We start from the raw sequence: 23063 nt of genomic DNA on the forward strand, positions 1-23063 counted from the left end.
TTCTGCCTCAGCCTCCTGAGTAGTTGGGACTACAGGCGCGCAGCACCATGCCCGGCTAATTTTTTTGTATTTTCAGTAGAGACGGGGTTTCACCATGTTAGCCAGGATGGTCTCGACCTCCTGACCTCGTGATCCGCCTGCCTCAGCCTCCCAAAGTGCTGGGATTACAGGCGTGAGCCACCACACCTGGCCAATTTACTCCTTTTTATTAATGGAATATGAAGTCATATGGACAAGAGTACTATAAAGGATCCTGTTCATATTTTCTCTGCTCTTCCTCAGAGAATAAACATATTCTATGAGAAGGCAGCTGTATGGACTTGCTCTATTACCTTATAAATGAGGGGTTTGATTTTATGCTGCTAGTTATGTTAGAGAGAATCAAAGCTACCCAAAATATTCCCCTACTACAATTATTTCTGCCAAAAGAGGTTCAAATGTTTCATTTTCCAAAATAAGACTGGTGTACAACATAATCATAAACTTATTTTTATTTTTTTGGTTGAGACAGAGTTTCACTCTTGTTGCCCAGGCTAAAGTGCAATGGCGCGATCTCCGCTCACCACAACCTCCGCCTCCCAGGTTAAAGCGATTCTCCTGCCTCAGCCTCCCAAGTAGCTGGGATTACAGGCATGTGCCACCATGCCTGGCTAATTTTGTATTTTTAGTAGAGACAGGGTTTCTCCAGGTTGGTCAGGCTGGTCTTGAACTCCCGACCTCAGGTGATCCACCCACCTCGGCCTCCCAAAGTGCTGGAATTACAGGCGTGAGCCACCGTGCCGGCCATATTTTATAAACTTACTGACATTGTCTATATCCTCAGAGCACTTAGTCTCATTTATTCTGACTGCTGGAGATCTAAGAATAAACCTATTCTTGTAATATTAGAAGTAATATCTATAACTAAACCTATCAGTGATAGACTTTTTCAGTTCTCTAGAACTTTTTATTTTTTGTAATATTTAAATATAATATTTAAGCTCTTAAACTATTATACAGTACTGTCAGGTTTCTAAAAACTTAAGTGCTTAAAAAAATCCAGACAATGATAAGCCATTTAGTGTTGAGTTCTACAATACATACTAAACGCAATTACATCTCATGAATGCTCTCTGTTTTTGCATTTGTTTTTTTGTTTTGTTTTGTGTTTTTGAGATGGAGTCTTGCTCTGTCACTCAGGCTGGAGTGCAGTGGCACGATCTCGGCTCACTGCAAGCTCCGCCTCCCGAGTTCACATCATTCTCCTGCCTCAGCCTCCCGAGTAGCTGGGACTACGGACGCGCGCCACCAGGTTGCTAATTTTTTTATATTTTTAGTAGAGACGGGGTTTCCCCGTGTTAGCCAGGATGGTCTCGATTTCCTGACCTCATGATCTGCCCGCCTCGGCCTCCCAAAGTGCTAAGATTATAGGTGTGAGCCACGGCACCCAGCCTGCATTTGTTTTTGAGGCAGATAAAATAGAAAATGGCTGGAAATGTATGTTCATGTATACTCATGGGCTTTTAAAGTTAAGAAAACCCTGGACAGCTGATCAACAATTATTTCCATTTTTACTGACTACACATAAGAACTCTGGTTTTATGCTATTGTCTGATTCACAGGGCTATGTGGTTCTTTATATTCATTCTAGTTCAATAAATAATTTGTTGAAAGATTTAAGATTTTTGTTTAAATGAAAATACCAAGACATTTTTCAAAGGCCTAAAAATCACATTCCATCTCCATTCTCAAAGCAATATGCTATTTATCTTTTAAAGATAAATAGAAAACTAATGTTAACACTCTAGATTGCTTCATAAATGCTTCCACTATGATGAAGGAAAAACACACTATACCATACTACTGCCCGCCAATGCCTTCTGTATCTGTTGAAAACATCAAAACTAAGTACAGATGTGAAACTAGGGGTTGCGGGTTTATTACTTTGGAAACAAGTTTTCGGTAAGATGTTAAACTCTAGGGCTACTGTTTTCTGGAATTTAAGAGCTTGGACCGGTATCTAGAGGATAACATAGTAGAAAGGGCCATTTGCAGTTTTAGAAAGCAACAGAATGCCTAGGAAATAGATGAAACCAAAGAAAGTTGACAACTACAGCAGTCTGCTAGTGTAACTCTCCAAGAAAGGTATTCTAGGCAATACTGTGTACACAGGAGTTATGATTAGGCCTCATCAGCACAGTAGCTAGTTAGATTAAGCAAACTAGTGGAAGAGATCAGCATGTAAATCCTTCATTCTTAAAGATCACTCATGCATACACATCTAATTAAATGTCACTCAAGAGGTGCATGAGTAGAAAAGTCATTCAGCAAAGTCAATTTCTCTGCATTACTTGAAAAGCAGAGGTCCACATGGAGTGTGTAAGTCCCCCAAAGCAGGAGCAGGAATCTCAAGTAGTGGTAACTTCTTGGGGGAACGCTTTTAAAATTTTCAGTCGTGATTGCATCACCTTCATGGAAATGATTGGTTTACTATGTAGTAGGTAAATCTTGAAACAAGAAAGCAGCAATCCAGCATAGCATAAATGAAAGGTAAAGGTAACAAAAATACTTGAGAAAACATAGAAGACTGTTGAAAAAGTGAAAACCCCCACCTATGCCCTATGGCAGGGGAAAAAAATCTCTCCCAGCATTCATTTGGCAGGGATTAATGTAAGAGTGACACTAACAAAGTGCCATAATCCCAGCACTTTGGGAGGCTGAGGGGGGCGGATCACCTAAGGTCAGGAATTCAAGACCAGCCTCGCCAACGTGGTGAGACCCTGTCTCTACTAAAAATGCAAAAATTAGCCGGGAGTGGTGGCATATGCCTATAGTCCCAGCTACTTGGGAGGCTGAGAACCCAGGAGGCAGAGGTTGCAGTGAGCTGAGATTGTGCCACCACACTCCACCCTGAGTGACAGAGTGAGATCTGCCTAAAAAAAAAAAAAAATCACCAAATCCTATTCTTCATAAAAAACTCATTTTAAAAAATTATTTTTGATTACATATACAAACAACTTTATCTACTTCACTTTATGGCTCAAAAAATACCTTAAAAGCTGCCATTTATAAAGAAACATTTTGGCCTCTCATGTAAGTCTTCTCAGCCTCATTAACTGTCTTCAACTATAAACTAACAAGAATGAGACTGAATAGCACCAAAAGGTTAGCAAAGAGAATATACTGGATTACATTCTGGTTTTATCACACTTCCAATATTAAAATTTCTTTTTTTTCTTTTATGATATGGTGGGGGTAAGACGGAAGAAGAAAAGAATGGAACAGGAGCCAGCTGTGGTGGCTCACGCCTGTAATCCCAGCACTTTAGGAGGCCGAGGTGGGTGGATCACAAGGTCAGAAGATTGAGACCATCCTGGCCAACACGGTGAAACCCCGTCTCTGCTAAAAATACAAAAAAAATTAGCCAGGCATGGTGGTGCGCACCTGTAGTCCCAGCTACTCGGGAGGCTGAGGCAGGAGAATTGCTTGAACCTGGGAGGCGGAGGTTGCATGAGCCGAGATCGTGCCACTGCACTCCAGCCTGGGCAACAGAGTGAGACTCTGTCTCAAAAAAAAAAAAAGTATATACTTGAACAAAACTAAAAACTTCCTTCTATTAAGCTCATGAAACATAGCCAGTTTTCCCATGCCAGACAGGGGTTATGCCATGTAATCTGTCATTTGTGCAGAGATATCCTGTATTCTATAAACCTTATCAAATATGAGGGAAGTTTAAAAATCACTGACAACAACCTGAAAAGGGGATTATTCCCAGGCTCAACACTATCCAGAGACGAGAGTATCAATTCTGTGACGCTTTTAGAAAAATCACGGAAACCACCCTAGAAGTCTGCAATTCTCTATTCAAACTCTGCCCTATCCTTACAATGGTGTAAGATACCTCCCTAGGAAATGTTGGTTTATCTAGATAGGATTACTTCAGAATCACCAAGTTTCCTCCTACAAGGAGCTGGGTTAGAACACAGGTGTCTGCTGAAATACAAAACACTTAACACATACAGAAAGAAAAAAACCTTTAATATGGAATACAGAATTAAGAGAAGAGGTGAGCCGCAGTGACTAGGTGATAGAACAGAAGACACTAAGGAATCTATTTTCAGTTTTGCACTTGCTTGTTTCAAAGCTCCTCTCAGAGTAAAGGTCCCAGAAATGAGGAGGGGCAGACGTCTCCTGCACTGAGCTCTATGTGGAGCTGTGGCCATCCTGTGGCCAGGAAGAGTGTGCAATCTCTGTCTGTGCTCCTACTGGATGGCAGGCAGCATGTTAGGAAACTGCACGCAGGTCAGAAGGAGGCAGATTATCTCTGCGCAAACTTAGCCCCTTCAACTAGCAAACCCTGAGCCTCGGTCAGAACTAAACAGTACTCTGTAAAAAGACAGAAACAGATAACTATATCAGCTTTTTTTTTAAGGTATTCATTTTATGAAGATAACTGACTACCTTGCCTATTTAGCAATGTGGCCTAATGTTTCCTTTAGAAAAATTATGCTCATAACAAGCTGTAGTCAGTAAGCATAACAGCACAAAGCCACAATATATTTTTCTTTTTCTCTTTTCTTTTCTTTTCTTTTTTTTTGAGACAGAGTTTTGCTCTTATTGCCCAGGCTGGAGTACAGTGGTGCGATCTTGGCTCACTGCAAACTCTGACTCCTGGGTCAAGCGATTCTCCTACCTCAGCCTCCCAAGTAGCTGGGATTACAGGCATGAGCCACCATGCCCAGCTAATTTTGTATTTTTAGTAGAGACAGGGTTTCACCATGTTGGTCAGGCCGGTTTTGAACTCCTGGCCTCAGATGATCCACCGCCTTAGCTTCCCAAAGTGCAGGTGTGAGCCACCGACCCCAGCCAGCCACAATATATTTTTCTAAGGCTTTATGTCCTTTAAATGTATTCCCTTACAGTCTAGATACAAACAAATCCAAAACACTCTTTTACTGGAGGCGTATCTTCTTCAGACCTCACATGATTTGACTCTTTTAAATTCTGCGTTTATTTTTCCGTGTATTATAAGGTATTGAGTTAGTTTAAATATGGTTCTTTTGGAAGGATGAGAGATTACCTTTACTGATCTTTGATTCATATTTTCCTAGTCAAATTGGAGAATTTGCAAGGGAACAGTCCACCTAGTACAAAATTACAAAGAATAAATTCTTTCCCTTAAACATATGCTACACATCTCTTTTCACATGGCGAATGAAAACAAAACAAAACAAAACACCTATGCTACACATACAAAAACACAAAAAAGAGTAAGTGACATTTTGGGGTAGGATACCATGTCTGTTACCATTTAAAAGCTTTTAATAGTCAATATGACTCTCTCCAATGTCAAAATGGGATCTGTTCCTCTAACCTGCTAGGCTAAGTAGCCCTTCTTTTTCACATACCCACAACAAAACCCACCATAATAAAAGAGGTCAGCCAGAGAAAAAGGAGACGCTATCATAACTCCTGAACCATTGCGGTGTAATGTTTATGTAGCATTTACGTAAGGATTGTCACAAGCTTGGATTTAAAGTACTGAAAGGGCAGGAAGAGTGCTGCTGCATGCACATAATAGTCAATGCAACAGTCTACATTTACTGTGTTGAACAAGCACACTGAATAAAACCTATGACAGTACAATATGTTGTACTCTAATATCAGATCTGTGGATACCGGCAGGACTTACTTCCTGATTGAATTTGATCAGATAATGCAAAGGAAGTTTTGCCAGGTAGAAGCAAGCAGGCAGAACTATTAAGGTTTTCATCCCCTTTCTGCCGGATTGTAATACGCAGTTCTTTAGAGAGGAATCAGACCCATGGCAAGATTTACAACTTTTGGTACTGGGAAAGGACAAACACGAAGTATAAAATGATGGAAAGACTAACTCAACTGGGATCTTTCTGAATGGATCTAGCTTTTAGGAACATTTATATTCTATCCAAATTCATAGTTTAATTATAGTTCTCTAGTTAGGTAAAATTTATGTTCAAAAAAATTGTGCTTGGCCAGGCATGGTAGCTCACACTTGTAATCCCCGTTACTTGGGAGGCTGAGGCAGAAGGATCACTTGAGCCCAGGAGTTTGAGACCAGGAGGCCCTGTCTCTACAAAAAATAAATAAACATTAGTCAGGTGTGGTGGCTCACGCCCACAGTCCCAGCTGTTTGGGAGGCTGGGGTGGGAGGATTGCTTGAGCCCAGGAGGTCAAGGTTGCTGTGAGCTATGATCACGCCACTACACTCTATCCTGAGAGATGGAGCGAGATCCCATCTCTATTAAAAAAAAAAAAAGTGCTTGGAATAAAGATAGTTTTAAAAGGCAGATCCAATATATGTGAGTTTAAATGCAGTCCTTTAGGAACCATATTTGGGATTTATTATTGTATATAGATAAACCAAACAGTACTCAATTCAATATACCTAAAATCTAAACGAGCAAAGCAAAATTTTCCCAGAATACAAGGAAAATAGGATTCTTGTTGTGATGGAAAAGAACTAATAAGATCACCTGAACTTTTTTTTTTTTTTTTGAGACGGGTTTCACTTTTGTCCCCCAGGCTGGAGTGCAATGGCACGATCTCGGCTCACCACAAACTCTGCCTCCCAGGTTCAAGTGATTCTCCTGCCTTAGCCTCCCAAGTAGCTGGGATTACAGGCGGGCACCACCATGCCCGGCTAATTTTGTATTTTTTAGTAGAGATGGGGTTTCTCCATGTTGGTCAGGCTGGTCTTGAACTCTCGACCTCAGGTGATCCGCCCGCCTCAGCCTCCCAAAGTGTTGAGATTACAGGCGGGAGCCACCATGCCCAGCAATCACCTGAACTTTCTTTGCTGCAAAAGACTGCTCTGTGTGTGTGGTTTTTTTTTTAAACACCCCTCCCCTTGAGCAGACAATCCAGCCCTACTCTAGCTGCCAAACAGAGGCAAAATGGCTCTTTGTGGAAACAAAAACGAGTAGGAAGAAAAGCTTAAAATTTATTTTTCAATAAAGGTTAAATAAAAATCTATGCTATAAACAAATATCTATTTACATCTGCACCCTTCATTTGGCAGATTCATTTATTCACTCATTCATTCAAACAAGTATGCATCAAGTGCCCACTATTCTAAACATTGGTTTGGGTGTTAGGGTTAATTAAAGCAGTGAACAAAACAACAAAAACCTCTGCTCTTACAAGGCTCCAATTTGAGAATGCTGACACCCTAAATAGGTTAAATGTCCTATGGCCAAAGTTTTGGGATAAGATAAAACCAAGGTCTGAGCTCTTCTTTCTCCTTCTACTGTAAGTATGAGACTAAACAGTTTGTTGAGCCCTAGGCTCAGATTTCCCAGAATAAGGAGACTCTTTAGGCATTATCATCAATGTTATCTCTATGCCTTGACTCCCAAATATCTCTCTAGTTGTCTCTGGAGAACCATCCTCTGCCTGCTAGACCTCTTCAGGTGGAATACATTGCTAGTATTTCAAACTCAAGATGCCTAAATTCAAATTCCAAACAAGTTCCTCCCCCAACTTTGCCATCTCTAGTAATAGTACCACATGCCTCCTAATTATCCAGGCTCAAGATCTCTGCAACAGCTTTGACTCTTCCTTCTCCCTTAATCCTGACATTCATGTGGGCTGCCAATTCTGGTAGATTATATCACTGTAGCATTGTTCAATTCTGTTTCATTTGCCCTACTATAACCCATCTAGGCTCCCTCTACATCTCAAGGGAATTCACTGCCTGCTTAATGATTTCCATGTTTGCTGCCAGACTAGTACCACATTCTGTGCCAAAAGATTTCAAAAGCAGAGTTTTAATCATATCACTCCTTTGCTTAAAAATCTTTAGTCCCTATTCCTACTTAAAATAAGCACCAACTCGCCAGCCCAGCATTCCAGGAGCTTCACCAAATGGTTTCAACCTACTTTCCTAACCTTGTCTCCTAGGACTCCTTTACTCGCATCATATATTTTAGAAAACTGAACTAGATAAAACATTTGTTGTTGATCATATATTCTTCTGCTTGGAATGCCTCTTCCATCTCATTTAATTCTGCTAAAAGCATGTCAAATGCAGCTTCTCTCATCAAATTATTTGTCTTGCTCAGACTAGATGAAATTTCTTCTTCCAAACCCAGATGATAATAATTTGCAACTTGGGATGCTTATCTGTTCTGCCTTGTGTTATAGTTATCTGTCCATTTGGCTTATCTACTTGTCAGCTCTTTGAGGACAAGGACTCCCTACTTGGTATCCACAGGATATACTTTTTTTTTTTTTTTTTTTTTTTTTGAAACAAAGTCTCTGCTGCCCCGGCTGGAGTGCAGTGGCACAGTCTCATGTGCACTGGCTCACTGCACAACCTCCGCCTCCCAGGTTCAAGCAATTCTCCTGCCTCAGCCTCCCAAGTAACTGAGATTACAGGCGCCCACCACCACACCCAGCTAATTTTTGTATTTTTAGTAGAGATGGGGTTTCACCATGTTGGCCAGGCTGGTCTCGAACTCCTGGCCTCAAGTTATCCACCCGCCTCAGCCTTCCAAAGTGCTGGGATTACACGTGTGAGCCACCTTCCCTGGCCCACAGGATACAGTTTCACATAGCAGGTCCTCAGCTCAGATTTACTGAGTCAAAGTTGCTGATGAAAGGTTAGCTGTTCTAAAGTCAATACCTGTCAATCTCGCTCAAGGAGAAACTGTATTTTTCTTTTGCTAATTTCAAAACTTGAAAGGAATTAGTCTAGAAAATCATCTTGTTTTCAATTCTTAGAGTAATAAGAGAGAGATTTGGCTGCAAATTTTCTTAAAAAAAAAAAAAAAGAGCATAAGAAAACAATCCTAAAGATAGAAGAAATGTAATATTAACATAGACCAAAGGTTGAACAGACACTAGAAATCCATTACCCAGAGTGCATAGTGCAGAAAGAATTTTACCCAGCAAGGATTCAGAATCCTGGTGGGAAGGCGTTATAACATTTACATCAACGTGAAGGAATTCCAATCTCTTAGCAGCCACAGGATACTAAAAACTCTAAAATTAAAAAAATAGGGCCAGGCATAGTGGCTCCCAGCATTTTGGGAGGCAGAGGTGGGCAGATTGCTTGAACCCAGGAATTTGAGAACAGCCTGAGAAACACAGTGAAACTGTCTCTACAGAAAATACGAAAAAAAAAAAAAATTAGCTGGGCGTGGTGGCGTGTGCCTGTAGTCCCAGCTACTCAGGAGGCTAAGGTGGAAGGATCACTTTAGCCCAGGAAGTTGAGGCTGCAGTGAGCTGTGATTGTGCCACTGTGCTCCAGCCTGGGCAACACAGTGAAATCTTTTCTCAAAAAAAAAAAAAAAAAAGAAAAAGAAAAGAAAAAGAGAAAAAAAAATATATCAAAGAGAGATATTCAAGATTCAACTTTTCAAAAATAAGCATAGTAGTTAAATACAGATGAGATTTTCCTAAATAATTATATACTGTGGTCAGAGACTTTTCATTTAAAAGTACATTGAAATTCACTACTCAGTTTTTACCCTGACAACCGAAGTTTTCAATCATCTCTTTTCCTCATACTTTAAAAATCCATGCAAAACCACAGCATTGGTTATAAATTCACTGAAGCAGGAAAGTAAAGGAAACACATATTTTAAGGTAGTCTAGGACGGGCGCGGTGGCTCATGCCTGTAATCCCAGCATTTTGGGAGGCCGAGGCGGGCGGATTGCCTGAGCTCAGGAGTTCACAACCAGCCTGGGAGACAGTGAAACCCCGTCTCTACTAAAATACAAAACATTAGGCAGGTGTGGTGGCGTGCGCCTGTAGTCCCAGCTACTCGGGAGGCTGAGGCAGGAGAATTGCTCGAACCCGGGAGGTGGAGGTTGCAGTGACGCGAGATCGCGCCACTGCACACCACCCTGGGCGACAGCGCAAGACTCCATCTCAAAATAAATAAATAAATAAAAATTTAAAAAAAATTCTATCACATTCTAAGAGAATGGAGGTAAAAAAGAATTTTAAAAAATAAAAAATATTCTAAAAAATAGGCACAAGGTGCCGGGCATGGTGGTTCATGCCTGTAATTGCAGCACTTTGTGAGGCTGAGGCAGGTGGATCACCTAAGGTTAGGAGTTCCAGACTAGCCTGGCCAACATGGTGAAACCCCATCTCCACTAAAAATACAAAAATTAGCCTGGTGTGGTGGCAGGCACCTGTAATCCCAGCTTCTCAGGAAGCTGAGGCAGAAGAATCGCTTGAACTCAGGAGGCGGAGGTTGCAGTGAGCCAAGATCATGCTCCAGCCTTGGTGAAAAGAGCTAAACTCTGTCTCCAAAAAAAAAAGAGACACAAGGATATATGTTGACTGTGATATGACACTACTTATCTATTTTTTCTTTACATACATTTTCTACTTAAATGCATTTTTGTTTTTTGAGATGGAGTTTCTCTCTTGTTGCCCAGGCTGGAGTGCAGTGGTGCCCAGGCTGGGGTGTAATGGTACCATCTCGTCTCACTGCAACCTCCACCTCCCAGGTTCAAGTGACTCTCCTGCCTCAGCCTCCTGAGTAGCCGGGATTTGAGGCATGTGCCACCACACCCAGCTAATTTTTATATTTTTAGTAGAAACAGGGTTTCACCATGTTGGCCAGGCTGGTCTCGAACTGCTGACCTCAGGTGATCGACCCGCCTCGGCCTCCCAAAGTGCTGGGATTACAGGCGTGAGCCACTGCGCCTGGCCGCATTATAGAGTAATAAAACTTCATTTAAAATATTTTAGAATATATTACTACACTTCCAACCCTATTTCTGTTAATAATTTTGATCTCCTTCCATTGATTCTGCTTATTTCCCCATCCCGTCCAGCTCACTTTACTATAACCCAGTTTATTCAATAAAGGATGTGAAGTAGATTTATAACCATGCCTTTATAGGTGGATAGGCAGATCATTTCTATATCTCTGCTACCAATGACAATGCAACAGTTTTATGCACATAACCTATACTTTGAGTGGTTTTATTGATTGATTTCAAGAAGTAAGGTATTTCATCAGAGAAGAAAATAACTTGATCAAATTGCTTTCTAGCCAGGCACAGTGGCTCACGCCTGTAATCCCAGTACTTTGGGAGGCCGAGGCAGGTGGATGACCTGAAGTCAGGAGTTCGAGACCAGCCTGGCCAACATGGCGAAACCCCATCTCTAATAAAAATACAAAATTAGCCAGGTATGGTGGTATGTGCCTGTAATCCCAGCTACTCGGGAGGCTGAGACAGGAGAATTGCCTGAATCTGGGAGACAGAGGTTGAGGTAATCTGAGATTGCACCACTGCACTCTAGCCTGGGTGACAGAGCAAGACACTGTCTCAAAAAAAAAAAAAAAAAAAAAGAAAGAAAGAAAGAAAAAGAAAAGAAAAAAGAAATTGCTTTCTAGAGAATTTGTACAATTCATAAAATCAACAGTAATATGTCAGTTTAACTGTGCCCTCACCTGCACTAGCTATTAGCTTTTAAAAAGGGAGGGATGGGAGAGAACTGCAGAAGTCAACAGTCTTTTGTTGTCAAACCAGAAGTCAGTCAAATTACAAATCTTAAACAACGACTTTAATTAAAGGATGTGACTATGGACCCAATTAGTGCCCAGAGTTTGCTAAACCCTTTCTTTTTTGCCCACCTATTTTCTCGTTTATATGTACTCTCTAGTAAATGGCTTTCCTCCTTTTACATACTTTTTTCTTACCCACCAAACCACATATTTTGCCAAGAGTATATACTTACTGGTGAGAAAATATATTTGTGGGTGTACTCCATTGGACATATGTGTGTGTGTGTTTTTTATATACTATTCTTAACCTATATACTTGCACATGTGCATCTATGAAATAAATGTTTTTGTATTTTCTTGTAAAAATGTTAATACAAGAAAGTGAGATCATAAGGAGAGGAAATAAGCTAATTTGATATGTGATAATTATTTTAAAAATATGTAATCTGTTTATTATGCTTTGCTTATTTACCTACTGTGGTCTCTGTTTTTCTCTTAGCAATATATTTAATATAAAGATAAAAATCCTATGTCATATTTACTTCCCAAATACATAAGCCCTTTTTAAAAATGTCAAATTTGTTGATTTTTTGGTGTGTGTTTGCCTTATCTGTCTTTAGGCTGAGAGATGTCCCTCACTGAGACCACTAGTTTTCCAAACAACGAACAATGAAGGACAGATGACATCGCCTAAGCTGAGTCTTCACTGCAGGTCCATCTCAAATCTTGACCAGCTCTATAATTTGCCCGGGTAGAAGAACAAGGGGTGGTGTGGAGGTTCCATTTCATGCCCAAGTCAGTTGGAAGTCCAAAGTACCTACCCTTCTTAACCAGCAAGGAAAAACCAGAACTGGCAAGAGCTCTAGACCAGACTACAGATGAGACCCAAAGTGGGCTACCTGGTACATCCTGTCTGTACGACAGGTCTTTTTTTTTTTTAAACTGCTCCTTGGCGAGTAGGGCTACTCCACAGGCACTGTGCCCAGAGTAGCCTCCAACAGGTCTTTTGGTCCTGTGGTAGATGCCTCTGATCCTAACTTATAGCTAGTTCCCCCCACAGCCAACAGACTCTGACAGGCCCACACACTTTTTTTTTTTTAAGACAGGGTCTCAGTCTGTCACTCAGGCTGGAGTGCAAATGCGGAAGCAATCTTGGCTCACTGCTGCCTTGACTTCCCGGGCTCAGGTGATTCTCCCACCTCAGCCTCCAAAGTAGCTGGGACTATAGGCACATGCCACCATGCCCAACTAATTTTTTGTATTTTATGTAGAGACAGGGTTTCACCATCTTGCCCAGGCTGGTCTTGAACTCCTGGCTCAAGTGATCTACCTGCCTTGGCCTCCCAAAGTGCTTGGATTACAGGCATGAGCCACTGCACTTGGCCAGGCTGACTCTTTAGACTGGATGCTTCATATAAGGCACCTGGACACATCTCAGTGCAACTATACATGCCCTGAGGGTTGCTTGAAAGTCATACCACACCTGTAAGAAATGGCAAGCATTTGATCTTTATTTTCAGTACATACACTAAAGCGGAGAAGCTGAAGAATTTGGGTTTTAATATTAGCCATGAAGAAGTGTAGTGTCTGAAAGAATGGAGGATCAACACATACCTGATTTCGAAGAGGCTGCTGTTGTGATGGCCGATCCCTATGTGTGTGGCTTTCTCGAGTTATTGCAGATGCACCAGAATCTACGTGAACTGACCCTACTGGAGTAGGCTAGAAAAATGAAACAAAAAGTCAAATGGGGGAAACAGGTCCAACTTGATGCATATGCAAAGGACAGAATGATTCTAATTCTAATAGAGTAGTAGTAATTATTTTCAGCTACCAAGAGCACTTTCAAGTTGTCTTGTCTTCTCAGTTTGCTCATCTGCAAAAGGGAGGCAGCCTGGTCCTTAATAGTTCATTGGAGAGTAGCTTACCTTCGAAAATAAAAAACCAGGGCCGGGCGCGGTGGCTCGTGCCTGTAATCTCAGCACTTTGGGAGGCCGAGGTGAGTGGATCACCTGAGGTCAGGAGTTCAAGACCAGACTGAGCAACATGGAGAAATCCCATCTCTACTAAAAATACAAAATTAGTCAGGTGTGGCAGCGCGTGCCTGTGATCCCAGCTACTCGGGATGCTGAGGCAGGAGAATCGCTTGAACCTGGGAGGCGGAGGTTGCGGTGAGCTGAGTTCACACCATTGCACTCCAGCCTGGGCAACAAGAGTGAAACTCCGTAAAAAAAAAAAAATTCCTCCACTGATATCTGTTTGGCCCTGTGAACCCCTGACCAGAACAACAAATTTAAAAGCTTCCTATGATGCTGGGTTCCACTGCTACAAAGGTCAAGTACATTAACAGCGTATGTGGCATCAACTTCTGAATCATGGGGCCAGGTGTGGTGGCTCACGCCTGTAATCCCAGCACTTTCGGAGGCCAAGGAGGGCAGATCACTTCAAGTCAGGAGTTTGAGATCAGCCTGGCCAACACGGCAAAACCCCGTCTCTGCTAAAAATATAAAAATTAGCCGGGCGTGGTGGTGTGTGCCTACAATCCCAGCTACTTGGGAGGCTGAGGCAGGAGAATCGCTTGAACTCAGGAGGCGGAGGTTGCAGTGAGCCGAGATTGGCGCCATTGCACTCCAGCCTGGGAAAACAAACAAACAAACAAACAAACAAACTTCTGAATCATTCAAATGAAACTTCTCCTAAAAACTGGGCTTAAATTCTGTTATCTTAGGACACACAAGTTATTATCTTCCTATATTACTAGGAAAAAATACTTCCTACTTCTAAACTAGTAAGAGCAACCTATGGCAACACGCAGACAAGGCTAGTAAATATACAGTCTACGATCAAAGGAATATTTTTACCAAAGATTCAAGCAGAAAGACTGGCAAGTAAAGGCATGAGGCAGTGCTGGTTGGAGAAAGGAGGTAATGAGGTAAAAAAAAAAAAAAAAAAAAAAAAGGATACTTACAATAGGTCTCCCAACCCAATCATAGGCATAGTCAAAGGTGTAGCCTTTCTTTTCAAAGAGGTCTGTGAAGAGGGTCCGTAAATACTCATAATCAGGTTTTTCAAAGAAGTCCAGTCGCCTGACATATCGAAGGTAGGTTGCCATCTCCTCTGTTAGGAAAGAGATGAAAGGCCCTGCTCATTAGCTGAATGCTTTCCATAGCAGTTGTGGGGAAGCATTGGGCCACAAAGGGGTTATTTATACAGACAATTTGACACTGATGTTTTCTTTACTGACAAAATAAAAGCGATAAAACCTACTTTGGTCTGTATCACAAAAGGAAATGTTAATTACCTAAACAGCACCCCTATCTAGAGATACCCAGTCATGGACTCTACCTAGTTTCAAAGCTCAGTCACACTGGAATGTCTTTTTAGCATCCCACCTGGAAAGTTCTCACAGAGAGCTTCAATGGGAGTATTCCTTTTGGTGTCACCAATTTTTTGATATCTCTCTTTTAATGTGTCAGCCTGTAGAGAGTAAAGAGAGAAAGTTACTTTAAAAGAGGGCCTAAACATGGGAGATTCAATATGTTTTTGGACACAATGTTTCACTCAAATTCGCAGTATTTGTTGGTCTTGATTTTTTTTCTAACACTAACAAATAAGAAATGTAGTAGAAATTATATATTTAGATATATACAAACATCTGCTGTGTTCTGGAAAATTTTACTTGTGAAAATATTTAGTTGTCTCAGATAAACACCATCAAATATAATGGATGAGTGGCTAGGATAAGAAAATAACAATATTATGTGGCAATATTTTCAAAATTGCAGAAGCTTAGTAATATCCCATGGCCACCATAATTCAATATGATTCAGCATTCTCTCTTAGATCAGCTCTAAAAGTACTGCTAATTCAGGTGGGGGAAACAGATAAGTAATTCTACTACACATATATTGAGACTTTGAACAGAAAAAAAACAATAACTGAAAAATGTCTTTCAACAATGTGCTTCCAGAGGGAAAAAAGTTGTCTATGGTACAGCCATGGCTAACAGGTTTGGTGTATGTCAGTAACTCAAAAGCAGCCCAAGTCTGGTATGCTCAGAGCTATAGCCAGAGGGCTTCCGAACCCTGGATCAACAGTGGGCTCCTAGGGAATTCTTGTCAGGCTTTACCTAGCTTGCTGCACTCAGACTTAAGCAATAGTGTTCTGAAGTAAGTAGGAGAAATTTTAGATCTACAACTACCACTAAAATGATTTACGGACGAGAGAGTTTCAAGCAATTAATAATACACTAATGCATTGTTTGGCTGTATGATGACCAAGTTTGACATGAAACTCTATTTGAAAGCTATAAAAATCAATGAGAAGATGTATATGACAGGAGAGGAATTTAAGAGTGAAGAAATAAAATCTAAAAGGGAATGGGTGGAAGTCTTACGTTTTAGGACAATAGTCTAGAAAGCCTACAGCAAAATGAACCATCCTGCCTTTCTGGAAGAGGGGGTGTAGGAGTACCCCAAACTACTGATTAAGTTTCTTTCCATATTAATATGTTGAAATAAATTACAACCAAAAAATATGTCTTGGGCCAGGCGCGATGGCTCATGCCTGTAATCCTAGCACTCTGGGAGGCCTAGATGGGTGATCACTTGAGGTCAGGAGCTCGAGACCAGCCTGACCAACATGGTGAAACCCCGTCTCTACTAAAAATACAAAAAATTGGCTGGGTGCAGTGGCTCACGCCTGTAATCCCAGCACTTTGGGAGGCCGAGGCAGGCAGATCACAAGGTCAGGAGTTTGAGACCAGCTTGGCCAATATGGTGAAACCCCATCTCTACTAAAAATACAAAAATTAGCCGGGTGTGGTGGCGTGTGCCTGTAGTCCCAGCTACTCAGGAGGCTGAGGCAGGAGAATTGCTTGAACCCAGGAGGCGGAGGTTGCAGTGAGCCGAGATTGCACCACTGCACTCCAGCCTGGGCAACAAAGCGAGAGTCCGTCTCAAAACAAAAACCAAAAAATTAGCTGGGTGTGGTGGCATGCACCTGTAATCCCAGCTACTCAAGAGGCTGAGGTAGGAGAACCGCTGGAACCTGGGAGGTGGAGGTTGCAGCGAGCCCAGCCTGGGAAACAGAGCGAAACTCTGTCTCCAAAAAAAAAAAAAAAAAGATACTAATGGGACTTACAATGGGTTAGAAGCTCACCATTTCCTAGCCAAACAGCCAAAGGCACAGAGTAATGATAATGCTCATAATTATAATAGTAAACTGACATGTAACCACTGTACTGACACCTACCTAAGGAAGGCTATTTAAACTCTACACATTTTGCAATGAATAGATATTGTCTGAATAGGCATTTATTCAATAATACACTTGAACAGCAATGTTAAACCTGGATTTTCATTTTAGTTCAGGTGAGTTCTTAGCCTACATAGGATAAACAAATATTTTCCAAGTTTTCCTGAGGAGTACACCCTGCTGGCCTTTCTGGTAAAATGTGTAGCAGCTGTTGTCAACAATTTGTTCCAGAAATTCCCTTACATACTGGGAACACTCCTCCTGCTACATAATGGTAGTGGAGGAGGAATACCAACACAGAGAGAAAAGCAGCACTGTCAAGCCTGGGAGGAAATGAGGGAAAAGATCATGGAAAATCCAAGAACAAGGAAAAATTAAGAAACAGAAGACAAATGTGAACAAAACAGTTTCCAAAGCCCAGGAGAGCATTTATAATGTAGACTAATGTAATTAGTCCCTGTTTCTTATCTCCAGAGCCAATTAGCCAATAATCCTTTTTGTGTGTTGTTTTAAAAAAATATTTATTTGTTTATGTTTAAATAGAGATGGGGTCTCACTATGTTGCTGATCTCAAACTCCTGGACTCAAGCAATCCTCCCACCTCAGCCTCCCAAAGTGCTGGGATTACAGGCATGAGCCACCGCATCTGGCCAGCCCCCTACACATTTCTTAAAAACATGAAGCCAGAGGCTCCTTCATTAACAACTGAGCATTGAAACAAAGCCTTCCACTGAACACTTTCAAGGATACCTTGAGTCCTTGCCAGGGGAGGCTGCCTCGAAGGAAATACATGAACATATGGCCTAGGGCTTCCAAATCATCTCTCCGGCTTTGCTCTAAAAGGGAAGACAGATCACACATTATGTTTGCAGTTATTAAAGCAGAAAGAGGTTCAAAACCAAGTAATCCCTTCAGAAACCCTTCGGCTCTGGAAAGGCTCTGCTTACTAATTACTTGTATATTTAAACCAAGGATAGTATTTTAGATCAAAACCCTAAACCGATGTGTACTTCCTTTGCCTAGATCTGTTGATGGTAAGTAAATATCAAGAGAAAAGAGCAAATTCTGAATTAAAACCAAGCCCAAATCACTAAACAGTGAATTTCCACCCCTCACTCAATGCTGTCACCTTCCTGAAAGTGATAAAATTTTAATGAAATGCTATTTCCAGTATATGGGCTACAATTACCCTTTAGTTACCACCAGAGAGTGAGCAGCAGATTAAGCAACCCAAACTGTTAAAACAGTCCATTCTGGCTAGGCCTGCAAAGATACAAGCTGCAAAATGCCTAGCAAACATGCCAAGTGCTTTTTATTCATCATAAAAATTAACACTTAAAATTAAGTTTCATATCAATGAACATCAGTACATACTCTCTTGGCTCCCATTCAATTTGTACCATGTCCTATAACCTCAAAAACATTTTAAAATTTATTACTAAGGTCTCCTCAAAATTAGATGGGTAAGGCTACACACGTCTGTAGTGCCAGCTACTTAAGAGGCTGAAGTGAGAGGATCGCTTCGGCCCAGGAGTTCGAGATAAGCCTGGGCAACATAATGAGACCTCATCCCAAAACAAAATAAAACAAAAAATCAAAGTCCCTGCATTCCGGAAGCGTATCTAAAACAAGTTGCTGGGTTTTTCTCTCTTTTTAATTGGGAAGGTGAAGATGACAAAGAACTGCAAAATAGTTAACAAAAAACTGCAACTTCATCTCAGAAAACATCCTACACATTCTTTGATTGTTAGAATCTAAGTAGTACACACCTTCGTTTCTTTATTCTTTTTTACAGACAGAGTCCTTGCTGTTTCCTAGGCTTGAGTGCAGTGTTGTGATCATGGCTCACTGCAGCCTCAAATTCCTGAGCCCAAGGCACCCTTCTGCCTCAGCTGAGTAGCTAGGAATATAAGTGTGTGGAACCACACTCGGCTAATTTATTTATTTTTATTTTTTGTGAAGATGGGATCTCGCTATGTTGCTCAAGCTGGTCTCAAACTCCTGGCCTCAAGCAAACCTAACATATCAGCCTCCCAAACTGCTGGGATTACCCATGTGAGCCATTGCACCCAGTCCATGCATTCATTTTGAATTTGCCAATTATGGTTTAGTCTCAGATTTCTTTCTTTTTTTTTTTTTTTTTTGAGACAAGGTCTCGCTCTGTTGCCTAGGCTAGAGTACAGTAGCATGTTCTTGGACACTGCAGCCTCGCCCTCCTGGGCTCAAGTGATCCTCCCACCTCAGCTTCCTCACTAGCTGGGACTACAGGCATGCACCACCATCCCTGGCTACTTTTTGTATTTTTTATAGTTACTGGGTTTTGCCATGTTTCCCAGGCTGGTCTTGAACTCCTGGGCCAATCAAGCAATCAACCAGCCTTGGCCTCCCAAAGTGCTGGCACTACAGGTGTGAGCCACCACACCTGGCCCATCTCAGACATTTTATGTGTTTATTTTTCAGAATCAAGTTTAGGGCTTTATCTGAATAAACTACAGAAGCAAGACTAAGAGGCTACCTTCAACTTGATTGTGCTTTCTTTGTACAGAAAGTAAAACCCAAGAGAGCCAGAGAAAGCCACTCAGCTAACTCAAAATACAGAAGTGCAACATGTTTAACTATTGCCTTAAATTATAGGGAATTTGCATGAAAAAGAATAGTAGTCTACAGGGTAGATGAAGAAAGAAAAGGCAACTTTTTAAATAATGATTTGATGGAGGTTGTAAAAAGATGGTTACTAATGGGAAGGAGAGGTACCCTGACAGAGATAAATAACATAAAACTGAGTTGGTATACATCAATTGAAACAATCTTAAAAAGAATGAAAACAGCATGACCATCAGAATCCTTTGTCTACATGGCTTGTCTGAAGTTTGCAATAAAATATTCATAATTGAAAAAAAAAGCAGTTATACAAAAACAGTTTGTTGACACAACCTAAGGATGCACAAATGAAAAAGAGAAAAGAACAAGGAGAGTTGAGTGGAGGCCTCCCACAAAGCAGGGCAGATAGAGAAACGACTCTGCAGTTTCTCATACTGTATCACACCTACTCATTGCCTCTCCATTTTTATATCCACTTCCTGTAACAAGAAGCCCCTTGGTTATTAAAAATTCACTGGACAAATGTTTGAATTTTAAACAGTTGAGCACTAGAGGGCGAAACTCTCCACATTTTCAATATTGATCAGGCCTACAGAAAAAAGATTTCACAGCAAAATAAATTATGAGATTAATATATTTTTAAAACTCACTGGAATAAGTAATAAAGTAACTTTTCAAATCCTGAGAACTATGAAAAAGAACTATAGAATATGGGACAATAGGAAAAATAAGGGTTCCTAAATCAGGAAGGGTACACCTAAATAAGGTACCCAAAATAAGGGTACCTAAATCAGCTCAACGATTTAGGTATCTAGATCTTGGTTTATCCTTTCTAGTAATTACAAACCTACTGTCCGCCATCCCATACATCGGAACAGACCTGGTCCAATGAGTCTGAGGAGGCTACTCAGTAGACACTAATTTAATCCAATGAAATTAAGCATGGTCAAGTCACCTACTTTGGGTCTCAGTTTCCTCATCTGAAAATAAAGTGTTCAATCTGGGGAGAATTTGAAAAGTCATTTCCAGCTCTAAAATCCTAAAATAATCTGATAACTTAAGCCTTTAGGGCCTTTCAGGAAAAAAATAAGAGTGAAAACCAGAGCATGCTTTATTTTCATATGACTTTGAACACTCCACACTTGTCCAATTCATTATTTCTACATGCCCTCATTTTTTCATGCAGAATATTTTCATTTTCAAAGAAGAAAGGTTTCCAATACCAGTGAGACCAGCAGGACACAAAATTCTTCAATTCTTCTGATTGGTTGAAAGGTGTGCTTTCATCCAATCAGAAAGATGTGCTTGGTTTACATGCATAACATCCCTGATTTTAGGTTAGATATATTTGTTGAAGGCAGGGAGCAAGGTAACCCAGTGTTCTCACCCTAATTTCAACCATTAAATAATATAAATTGGGCTTCTCAGTAAAAGCTTAATCAGTGGGAAGGTGGCTACTATGGTCTGGATTTCTGTCCTTCCCCTGGACCCCCCAACACACACAAACCTCACGTTGAAATTTGATCCCAATGTTCGAAGCTGGGCCAAATGGAAGGTGTTTGGGTCATGGGGGTATATCCCTCATTAACTGATTAATGACCTCCCTTAGGGATGAGTTCCCAAGAAAGCAGGTTGGTGAGAAGAGCCTAGCACCCCCCTTCCCATGTGATCTGCACATGCTAGCTGCTCCCCTTCCCCTTACACCATGAGTGGAAGCAGCATGAGGCCCCTGAGGCCCTCACCAGATGCAGATGCCAGCGCCATGCTTCTTGTACAGCCTGCAGAACCCTGAGCCAAATTTAAAGGTCTTTTCTTTATAAAATGACCCAGCCTCAGGTATTCCTTTATAGCAACACAAAATGGACTAAGTAAGTGTGGCTACTCTGATGTGGCAACTAATGCAAGGTTTAGGAGGCTTCTTCTCTTGTCCTCCTCCTCTGTAAAATTAAGAAGTGATTTTCTCAAAGCCATTTGAAAATACACATCTCAGTCATTTCTTCTTCTTTGCAACACAAAAAAATGCAACACATTTAAAAACCAATAGCATTAGCGTTCCTACAAAAACTTCTATCGTTTGAGGCATGGGAAAGAGTTTAAAAAGCAGTGACAACTTTCTGTATGTATTCTCTGTAATGCAGAGAGCACAAAATATGATGACAGGTTAGATCTGACCTGAAAAACTCTGGTACTCAGTAAGCCAAGTCTGGGGGTAAACTCAAAAGTCCCGGCAGGAATGGCAGTACACCAAGAGATGAAACAGACTGATGCACAGTAGATGCTTAAAACAGATTTTGTTGAATAAATAATAATCGGGATAATTACAATATGGACTGATATTACTATTATCAGGCATTATGCTAAACATTTTACATACATTATCTCATAGAACCATATATTACAGGCATAATTATCATACCCATTTTATACATGAGATAACCGAGGCTGAGGGAAGAAGGTTATTGGATCAAAATTACATAGCTATTAAGAAAGAGCGCCAGGATTTGCATCCTTTTTCTTAACCACTACTCTGTATCTTATACAAACATAACATGAACACCCAGCCCTTGTCTGTTCTTGTCTTTCCTCTTAAGAACAATAAAATTAGTACACGAATGGCTGAGCCCAGGAAGTGGGCATTAAAACAACTTCTAGAGTTTGTCAGTTAAACCACATAATCTTAAGTTTATTATTTAAGACACAGTTTTTGTTTCCTTGTAAAATGGAAAATTACTTGTCATTGTGAAGGAAGAAGGGGATGCTGAGCACTTTGCAAGAGACCTATGTCAGACATGGTGCTTTCACATATATTATCCATTCAACCCTCAAAATATCCCTGTGAAGCATTACCCTCATTTTACAGAGGAGTTTCAGTGAGATTAAGTAACTTGTCCAAAGTAACGCTGATAGTAAGTACCAGAGGACCTCTAGTCTAATTTTAAAGTATTACATTTACTTAAGTGAGGATTTCCATGTGGTTACTGAAAAAATCTTGACAACATCATAATTTCAAATCGAATTGTATCATACTACTTTGTAATGCCATTTTTTACTCTTCACTATCACTTGAATTCCTCAGGTGAATAACCTGTGTAGTTTACTCAATGAGGGAACTTAGTAGATATTACATTAGTCTTTAAAATACTTATTAATGTGCAGGCCAGGCATGGTGGCTCACATCTATAATCCCAGTGCGTTGGGAGGCTGAGGCAACAGGATCTCTTGAAACCAGGAGTTTGAGACCCGCCTGGGGAACACAGTGAGACTCTATCTCTATAAAAAAATTTAGAAGTTAGCTGGGCATGATGGCATGCACCTGTAACCCTAGCTACTGAGGCTGAGAAAGATCTCTCCAGCTCAGGTGACTGAGGTTATAGTGAGCTATGATCACACTGCTGCCTGAGTGAGAGTGAGATTCTGTCTCTAAAAACAAAATAAATATGCTGGGCACGGTGGCTCACACCTGTAATCCCAGCACTTTGGGAGGCCGAGGCAGGCAGATCACTTAAGGCCAGGAGTTCAAGACCAGCCTGGCCAACATGGTGAAATCCCGCCTCTATTAAAAAGACAAAAATTAGCCAGGTGTGGTGATGCATGCCTGTAATCCCAGCTACTCGGGAGGCTGAGGCAGGAGAATTGCTTGAACCCGGGAGGCAGAGGTTGCAGTGAGCCGAAATCGTGCCACTGAACTCTAGCCTGGGTGACAGAGCGAGACTA

The 23063-nt window shown here is 41.0% G+C and overlaps 1 protein-coding gene across 50 annotated transcripts in view; it reads right to left on the minus strand.

Annotated features, from left to right (window-relative positions):
• Positions 1–23063, minus strand: part of CSNK1G1 (casein kinase 1 gamma 1) — a 206809-nt gene that overhangs the window by 24136 nt on the left and 159610 nt on the right. For all 50 annotated transcript variants that reach the window (XR_010151321.1, XR_010151314.1, XR_010151320.1 and 47 more), the window contains 4 exon segments: positions 17499–17584; positions 14885–14969; positions 14461–14609; positions 13107–13214 (listed from right to left, as the gene is read on the minus strand). Coding sequence is in view for 38 of the 50 variants with exons in the window: in XM_063793999.1 (XP_063650069.1) it covers positions 13107–13214; positions 14461–14609; positions 14885–14969; positions 17499–17584 (428 nt within the window). In the remaining 12 variants the exon portion in view is untranslated.

Source organism: Pan troglodytes, chromosome 16 (genome assembly GCF_028858775.2).
Source record: "Pan troglodytes isolate AG18354 chromosome 16, NHGRI_mPanTro3-v2.0_pri, whole genome shotgun sequence".
NCBI lineage: Eukaryota > Metazoa > Chordata > Mammalia > Primates > Hominidae > Pan > Pan troglodytes.